Source organism: Rhinatrema bivittatum, chromosome 15 (genome assembly GCF_901001135.1).
Source record: "Rhinatrema bivittatum chromosome 15, aRhiBiv1.1, whole genome shotgun sequence".
Taxonomy (NCBI): Eukaryota; Metazoa; Chordata; class Amphibia; order Gymnophiona; family Rhinatrematidae; genus Rhinatrema; species Rhinatrema bivittatum.
The window spans coordinates 51241978-51251206 of NC_042629.1; the positions used below are offsets into that span (position 1 = coordinate 51241978).

Consider the following 9229-nt stretch of genomic DNA (forward strand, 5'->3'; position numbering starts at 1 on the left):
TAACAACGCCCTTCAGCCATTATCTGTGGGGGAGCAATGACATATTAAACATATATCTTAGCAGTCTCCCAATAGTTGTTGTTTTTTTTTAAGCCTCTCCCTGCTCAGAGAGGAGGAGGCCCCCAAGGCATGTTATCAGTGACCAGGGGAAAGGAATCCTTTGTTTAATTAGGCATCTGACAAATTCTAAAATAAGAGGCTGGAATAATACAGAGAGAAAACATTTCTTCACAGAAGGGGCGGTGGACGAATAGCGCAGCCTCTCAAGGGGAAGTGGTGGAGGCAAAAACAGTAACACAATTCCAGAAGACCTGGGATAAGGAGAGAGGATTCTTAATTGTGAAAATTGAAGGGAAGGCCAGAGATCAATTGAGATCTATGGCAGTATAAAGGTCCTTATCTGTAGTAGTACTATGATTCGGTGTTTCTATTTCTTATTTAAATAAGATCTTAGAATTTGACTGGCCGGAAGGAAACATTATCTGTCTTTCACCCAGAATGTTTTACAGTGAGGTATATTAATAGATTTTATGGAATATGGAATCTTTGCAAATGGCTGTTTATATCCAGAATTAGTTCTGTTACATAGACATAATATGTAAAATATATTTCATTCAAAGTAATCCTTTTGTTGGGGGATGGGGTTCTCTTTTTAGAATCTGTTGTCCGAGTAGATTCCTGGATGGGAGCGAACCCTAGTGAAAACCATTCCTGCACAGTCAGGACTTTCTTTCCAGGCTCCGGCCCTCCTGGAAGACATGCTGCCGGTGATCTTTACCTGGAGGATATCCAAACGGACGAGGATAAACTGAACTGCAGCCTTCTCTCCTCAGAGTCTACCTTCATGCCTGTCGCTCCAGGGCTTTCCCCAGTGTCTCCAACAGTGGAAGAGAGGGTACCTAGAATGACTGCTGAACCAGATGCCGATGATAGCGTGCTGGAAGTCATGAGAAAAGCCAAGAAAGAGGAAGAACAACCAGAAAAGACTTCCCAGGTCACAGAAGAAAGCTCTTGTGCAGGGGAAGAAGCAAAAGAGACAAGTGTGAAGGCCGGCGTGTTCCCACACCCCGATTCTGCAATATCCAATAAGAACTTTGCGCTCAGTTACCCAGCAGCTTGTTCTGCGACTATAGGCTGTGGCCCAGCCAGCCTTGCCCTCGCTCCTGCGGAGCCCTGTGCAACCTCTGAGGAGACCGAAGCAAAGGGCCCGGCTTTCCTAGACCAAGATGCAGATAGATTCCAGAGAATGAACAAAGCAGCCGTGAAGCTGCAGGCCTGCTGGAGAGGATTCCGTGCCAGAACCTGCAACCCCAGAGCTCGAGAGGCCCGCTATGAAATCCGGCTCAGCAGAATGCAGGAGCACATCCTCTTCTTAACGGAGGAGGTCACCAGGTAGGTTAAGCTGCTGCCTCTTACCACTATCATCTGCTGCTCACACAATTGGCACGTGCCCGCGTAAGTGCTATTTCTGCAGGGCAAATATGCTTGGGAAAACACATTCATTATCTCTCCCTCGATCCATTGCTCTCCCCAGTACAGGTGCCTTTGTTTTCCATGAGCAAATATGTTCCCCTGGAGGGTGGGTGTGTGTGTGTTGTAATTCTTTAATTATATGGCTAGTTCCCTTTGAAAACTGTCCTCCCATTTGAATACATTATTTTCCTAGCATGTAGCCAGATGGACTCAGGACTAGTAGGTTATGTGCTAGCAGATGAAGACGGAGTCAAGTTTCAAAGCTGACGTCACTCTAGATATACCCCTGCAGGACCTCAGCTCTTCAGTATCTCTCCATCTCCTAGCAGATGCGGACGCTATCCCCACACTAGCGCGGGATTGCAGCACAAACAAAGACATTTTTTTACCTTCACTTTAAAAGAAGATCGAGCCCCGTTCCCCTGCGGTGATACCTAAGGGTCCCTCCCCCAGTTGAGAATTCCTGAGGTGATTTCCGAGATCTCTCAGAGGTGTGCCTTGGTCTGGTAGCCGGTTCCCAGCATGGACTTAGCTGAGGAAGCAACTGAAAGGCAGTGGGTGCAGAAGCCGAGCGCGGCGGTGAAGGCCAAAGCCCTCTCCCCCCGCAGCCGGAGACCATCTCTGTACTCATTCGGTAAGCGCTGAGACCAGGTAAGTAGAGAAGAGCTCCGCCGATCTAGAGACTTTGAAGGGCTTCAGTAAGTCTTTCCTTCGATCTCCTTGCTCAGCACGCTGTACCATCTTCATTCCCAATCTCCATTTGGGCGAGAGAAGGGGGTTCCAAGTGGGTTGAGCGGCCCCCCGATGGGCTAGGCCCCATTTTCGGCTCAGTAATTCGCCATGTGGCGATCCGTGGCGGCGCCATCTTGCGCGTGGTTTGGTGCGGTGCCATTTTCCCCCTTCGGCCGACGATATGCGCGGTGTGGGCCGGCCTTCTTTGCGCCTAATGTGTGCATAACTGCGCGCACAACCAACCACTTATACATATGTGTGCCAAGGCGAGTCGGTGCACGCATGATATACATTAACAGGCTAAACGCTCAAACCACACAGGCTATGGCCATGGCCCTGACCGCAAAGAAGCTTAGGTGACACTCTCTCTGTGCGGCCTGCCATATTAGAGCCACACAGTCTGACCTGGAATCCTGCCTGTGTCAGCATTGTGAGGAGTCCCAGAGAGGACTGGATTCTCAAAAACTTTCCAAGGATGTATCAGCCGCGACCTTATCCGGTAGCTCCCCGGACCTGAGCAATTCCGGGACGGCGTCCTTCCCGGGCGAGTGCAGTTCAGGGGCCCCTATCCCAGTTCCCCCTGGGATGACAAATATGGATCCGGCAGCCTTCTCTTGGTTGGAATTTTTTCAGGGCCTCCAAGCCTTTGTTCAGGCGCAGTCAGCCCCAGTCCCTGCCCGAGTTGAGCCCCAATGGGGGGCCTCATATCCCGGCCCTGCTTGTGGGCCACGAGACATGCCATGCTTCACCAAGAGTATTCCTGACAGGGACCCACATACCACAGATGACAGTGGGGATTCACTGGAGGATGGGGAAGTCTCTCCAGGCCTGGAACCATACCGGACTATACTTTGTTTCTGCCCCAGAGATGAATTACCGGCACTAATCTCCCAGACCCTGAAGACTCTGGGAGTTCCAGGCATGGACCCTATGGCGGAACCAAAGAAGAAACCCCATCCTGGTTTCTCTTTGTAAAGCTTCTTGCTATTTACCAATGCTGGAAGCCATCCAGGAGTTGATTGACCTGGAATGGGACGCCCCCGGAGGCAAGCTTCAAAGGAGGGCGGGCCTTGGAAGCCTTGTATCCTCTGGACCCAGCGGTCAAACGCCTGCATTTCCCCAAAAGTGGATGCCATGGTCTGCGCTGTCTCGACGCAAACAACCATCCGTGTTGAGGATGCTCACAATAGGTGGTTAGAATCCATCTTTAAGCAAGCCTTAGAAGCGACAGCAATGACACTGCAGATCGCTTCCTGCTGTGCCCTGGTGGCTCGCTCCTGCTTGCTCCTCGCAAGAGAGGCAGATAGCTCTGGAGCGCACGCCGGAGAGGCGATTGATCCCACTGCAGCCTTCCTGATGGATGCAAGCTCAGACCTAGTATGTACCTCAGTCAGAGGAGTAGCCTTAGGCTGGCGGCCAGAAGACAGCTATGGTTGCGGAACTGGTCAGCGGATGCAACCTCTAAGGCGAACCTCTCAAAGATGCCCTCTAAGGGGATCCCTCCTATTCGGAAGCAAGTTGAAGAAGCTAGCTAGTAAGTGGGGTGAATCTCTAGTGCCCCGACTACCGGAAGACGGGAAAAAGAGGTCTCAGCGCCTCTCTCCCATGAGGGGTCAGACCAGGGGCTCCCAGCGCTTCCATCATTCCAGTCACCTCTACTCTCTGAGGTTTCAGTCCTTTCGGAACAGACAACCCAAAAGGGGGACAAGTTCGGGCTAAGGCTCGACCCAAGCTTCCCAATGAGGTTGGGCCGACCCATCCACGGTAAGAGGAGATAGGGGGTCGACTTTCCCTCTTTTACCAGCAGTGGGTCCAGATTACGTCGGACAAATGGGTACTGGACATCATACGAGAAGACTACACTCTGGAATTTCACAGCATCCCTAGGGACAAGTTCATGATATCACCTTGCCACTCCCAACTCAAGAAACTGGCAGTGGAATCCACACTGATGAGGCTCCTCTGTGAGGGCTATAATTCTGGTACCCACACCCCAAGTAAATACGGAGCGTTATTCCATCTATTTTATCATGCCCAAGAAAGAGGGCTCATTCCGGCCCATCCTGGATCTTAAGAACGTCAACCATCATCTGCGGATATTGCACTTCCGCATGGAAACTCTCCGCTCCGTCATGATGGCAGTGCAACCAGGAGAGTTCTTAACCTCCATGGACCTCTCCGAAGCCTACCTTCATATTCTAGTCCATCAAGACCACCAGTGTTTCCTATGCTTTGCGGTATTGGGCTGCCATTACCAGTTCCGGGCGTTACCCTTCGATCTGGCAACTGCCCCCAGAACATTCTCCAAAATTATGGTGGTCGTGGCGGCAGCACTGAGGAAAGAAGGGATCCTGGTGCACCCCTACTTGGACGACTGGCTGATCCAGGCGAAGTCAGTGGCAGAGAGCCTCCAGGTGACCAGCAGGGTCAGGACCCTCCTACGTGAACATGGAAAAGAGCAGCCTCAAGCCCTCCCAGTCCTTAAAGTACCTGGGGGCTCGATTCGACACCAAGCAGAACAATGTCTTCCTCCCTCCCACGAGGAGGAGGAAACTGATGGACCAAGTATGCCGGTTTGGGACCACAATATTCCCCAAGGTTTGGGACTATCTTCAGGTCCTCGGCCTTATGGCATCAACACTGGAAGTAGTACCGTGGGCGAGGGCTCACATGTGGACTCTCCAACGCTCCTTACTGTCACGCTGGAACCCACTGTCCCAAGATTACTCGATTCGCCTCCACCTACCAACAGAGGTATGCTCTCAGCTTCAGTAGAGGCTACAGGAAATCCATCTAAGCAAGGGCGTAAACATATCCACACCGAGCTGGCTCGTCCTCACGACAGATGCAAGCCTCCGAGGGTGGGGAGCCCACTGTCAGGAGCTGAAAGCCCAGGGACAATGGACCAAGGAAGAGGCATACTGGAACATAAACCACCTGGAAGCTCGAGCGGTCAGACTAGCATGCCTACAGTTCAGCCACAGGCTCCAGGGGCAAGCGATCCGGATGATGTCTGACAACACATTACTTTGAGAGATCGGGCCTTTTCAACAGCCGGCCCCCTTCTGTGGAACTCCATCCCACCGGACCTTAGACAGGAGCCCAGCCTCCCAACCTTCAGGAAGAGACTCAAGACCTGGCTGTTTAAAAAAGCTTTCCCGGACACCGATTAATTCTATTCAGCCAGATTCTACCACTTCCACATGTAAAAATGTTATTACTAATGTAAATACCTATACCTAATGTTATTCTCTCCCTTTTCTTCTCTCCTCCCAGTTCTATTACCTTGTTATTTGTAACTGCTTCCTTCTACACTAATAGGTTATTGAATTGTTCACTGTACACCCCTGTTATATGTAAACCGGCATGATGTGTTTGCAACATGAATGCCGGTATATAAAAATTTTAAATAAATAAATAACACAACAATGGTTGCCTACATCAACCGCCAGGGAGGAACCAAGAGCCATCAGGTGTCTCTGGAAACAGACCCCCTTATGGAATGGGCAGAGTTAAACCTACAAGGGATCTCAGCCTCCTACATCGCATGAAAAGATAACGTCTCAGCGGACTTCCTCAGCAAGGAAAGTCTGGACCTGGGGGAATAGATGCTGTCAACCAAAGGCTTCCAGCTTCTAGTAAATCGCTGGGGCCTCCGAGCCATGGATCTACTGGCCACATCTCACAATGCGAAAGTCCCCCAGTTCTTCAGTTGCAGACTAGATCAGCACTCCCAAGGGATTGACATCCTGGTCCAGACCTGGCCAGAGGAGGACTTACTGTATGCCTTCCCCCCCCCCCCATGGCCTCTACTGGGCAAGATCATCTGCGAGAGAGAACACCACAGCGGTTTAGTCCTCCTAGTGGCCCCGGATTGGCCCAGACACCCGTGGTACGCAGACATGCGAAGGCTCCTCGCAGGGAGTCCTCAGTGCCTCCCCACACACAGGGACCTTCTCCAGCAGGGCCTGATTCTTCACAAAGATCTGTCTCTATTCTCTCTTACGGTCTGGCCCTTGAGAGGGCTCGCCTGAAGAAGCACGGTTACTCAGTGGCCGTGATCACCACCTTTCTTCGCTCTCAGAAGTTCTCAATGTTTCTGGCATACGTACGGATCTGGAGAATATTTGAGGCGGGGTGCCCCTGCGAAAGGCCAAGATTCCCCATGATTCTGGAATTTTTACAGGATGGCCTGAAGAAAGGGTTGTCCCTCAACTCCCTCAAGGTCCAAGTAGCAGCCCTCTCCTGCTTCAGGGCCAAGGTGAACGGAAACAGTCTGTCGGCACATCCGGACTTGGCCCATTTCCTAAAAGGGGTTAAACAACTCTGACCACCCTTAAAGTGGCCAATCCCCCTATGGACCCTCAATCTAGTATTGGACTTCCTAGCAGGACTTTTCTTCAGACCGATGTGCACAGTCTGTCTCTACGCCTATTAACACTAAAGACAGTATTCTTGGTGGCAATATGTTGGGCCCGTCTCGGAACTATAGGCTCTATCCTGTTAGGAAACATTCCTTCGATTTACTCCAGGAACAGTACAGCTTCGCACTGTCCCCTCCTTCTTACCAAATGTGGTCTCAGAGTTTCACTTGAATCAATCAATCTCCTTACTGTCACCGGAAGGACACAAGGACACAAAAGACTTCCGCCTTCTTCACCATCTAAATGTTGGCAGACTCCTAGTGCCGTACCTGGTGCACAAGACAGATTTGTTTATTCTTCAAGGCGGGAAGAAACAGGGCGAAGCAGCTTCGTGAGCTAGTATAGCACTCTGGATCAAGGAAGTAGTCAAGGCAGCTTACGTAGAGGCAGGGAAGCCTTTACCTCTTCAGGTCAAAGCTCATTCTACTAGGACCCAGGCAGTATCCTGGGCGGAGGCTAAGCTACTGTCGCCAGCTGACATCTGTCGAGCAGCGACGTGGTCTTCCCTACACACCTTCTCCAGGTTCTACCGCCTGGACATCCAGGCTCAAGAGGACGCAGCTTTTGCAAAGGCGGTGCTAACGGGACCATGGGCAGCCTCTCGCCCTGTTCGGGAGTAGCTTTGGTACATCCCACTGATCCTACGTCCATCTGGCTACACACTAGGAAATGGAGAACTTACCTGATAATTTTGTTTTCCTTAGTGTAGACAGATGGATTCAGCATCCCGCCCACGGCTGCCCAGGAGAGGCGCCAATGAATCGCCCATGAGGCGAACCTCGATTCCATATGAATATGGGTAAGCCGTTGCTTATGTTGGTTGAGTACACTGGTGGTCTCCAGTTTTTAATCAAGTTTTGTTAACCAAGGTTTTAATCAAGTTGTATCCAAATTCTTATCAAGTTCTTCGATGATATATGTCCACAATGACTTTTCGAAGAGCTGAGGTATATCTAGGGTGAGGTCAGCTTTGAAACCTGACTCCGTCTCCCATCTGCTGGCAGAGGAGCACATAACCCACTGGTCCTGAGTCCGTCTGTCTACACTAGGGAAAACGAAATGATCAGGTAAGTTCGTTCTCCATTCTATGCTATCCTGTGCAGGGCTGCTCATGATGGGAAGCATTGAAAGGCTTCCTCTAGCACAGGAAGCTGAAGCTGCATTTCTGTTCAGCCAGGGGAGTGGGTGCGGCTGTTTTCACAGCCACTCCCACTGCCCTTTGTCTTCCCCCTTTCCTTCAATAGCAGGAGGTTAATTGGAGGGCACTGAATTGTTGTTGTTGTTGTAGGTTAAGGAAAGAGAGCGAGGAAGAGCGGATCCAGAGGCTTGTGCAGGAGGAGGCTGTTAAATTCCTCTGGAAGCAGGTAAGCACCTCTTCCTGTGAAGGGAGGATGCCTAGTTTTGGTATGTTGGAGTAGCAGTCCTGCATCTAATAGGCCATAATTATCTTTTATTATAATATCCAGATAGGGCATTTCAGTTTCAGCAGCCAGACTTACAAATAGTGTTTGGAATTCTATAAATATCTGTCCTGCAGCTTACTCAGAGGATGCTGGGATGCAGCTTGCCATATTCTGTATCCTTTGGCATCTTATTGATTCACTGTGCTTGTGGCATCATGGCAGTGTTAGCTGCTTGCATCCAGTGGCTGTAATTTTCCTTTTGTGACTCTTTGCCAACATTTCTGCTCTCAGACAAAAGGAGAGTTGCAAGGAAGCTGCACAGTAATTAAAATGAGAAAACAGGATGGACTGAGGAGAGGGAGGACAACAAGTTAACGTCCTCTAAGAAAGGCAGAGATGCTGTTGCTTACCTGCTCCTAGAGGGCAGACCCACCAACAGCTTTCTAAAACAAGCAAGCATCGGGTCTTAGATTCCACTAATAATCTTTACCTACATATATCAGAAAGCAGGGAATGTGGACCACTAGATCCCTGATGGGAGGAGAGGGGAAGGATGAAAAGGGCAAAGAACAGGCAGATTGGGTTGGTTTTGTTTGTTTGTTTTTTTAAGGATACAATACATATAGGAAAGGTGATTTTTTCAAAGGCATTTCCATTGGTAAAACCATGCTTTACACACAGAAATGCCCTGTTATAAAATCACCCAGCCAATATGCAAGTAAACTGCACGTACATAAGTTTATCTGGACTGAGCAGAGGTGGAGCTGGGGGAGGGGTTTGCACTTACAAGCACACGGTTGCATTTTCAACAGTATGCACATAAAGCTTCTCAAGAAATAATACCTGTGCACAAATTAGCAGGTGTAAATGTGTGCAGGTACTTCTGCTGGCATTTTCAAAGGGAAAGTATGCAGATTCTGTCCCTTTTGAAAACTGGTGTAACTTGTGCACATGTTTAGTTCAAGAATTTATGCGGGCTCGTAAAAAATCATCCCACAAGGAAAAACAGAGCAAAGGGTTAGTGCTGTCTATCCAGTCTCCCCATCTGTGAGTTCTGGACAAAGTCCTATCCCCTGAGAGAGTTTCATGGGTTATTACTTGTACTCTCCTCTTTCTTTTTATCTGTTAAATGGATCTATATGTCCAATTAAGTGTTGATGTAAATGCTTTGAGATTTCTGCAAGGCAGATTTACCAT

At 49.7% G+C, this 9229-nt stretch overlaps 1 protein-coding gene across 5 annotated transcripts in view; it reads left to right on the plus strand.

The window, feature by feature from the left end:
• CEP97 (centrosomal protein 97) overlaps positions 1-9229 on the plus strand; it is a 38842-nt gene that overhangs the window by 21861 nt on the left and 7752 nt on the right. For all 5 annotated transcript variants that reach the window (XM_029578802.1, XM_029578800.1, XM_029578798.1 and 2 more), the window contains 2 exons: positions 657-1392; positions 7918-7993. In XM_029578802.1, coding sequence (XP_029434662.1) covers positions 657-1392; positions 7918-7993 — 812 coding nt within the window. The remainder of the gene's footprint in view (positions 1-656; positions 1393-7917; positions 7994-9229) is intronic.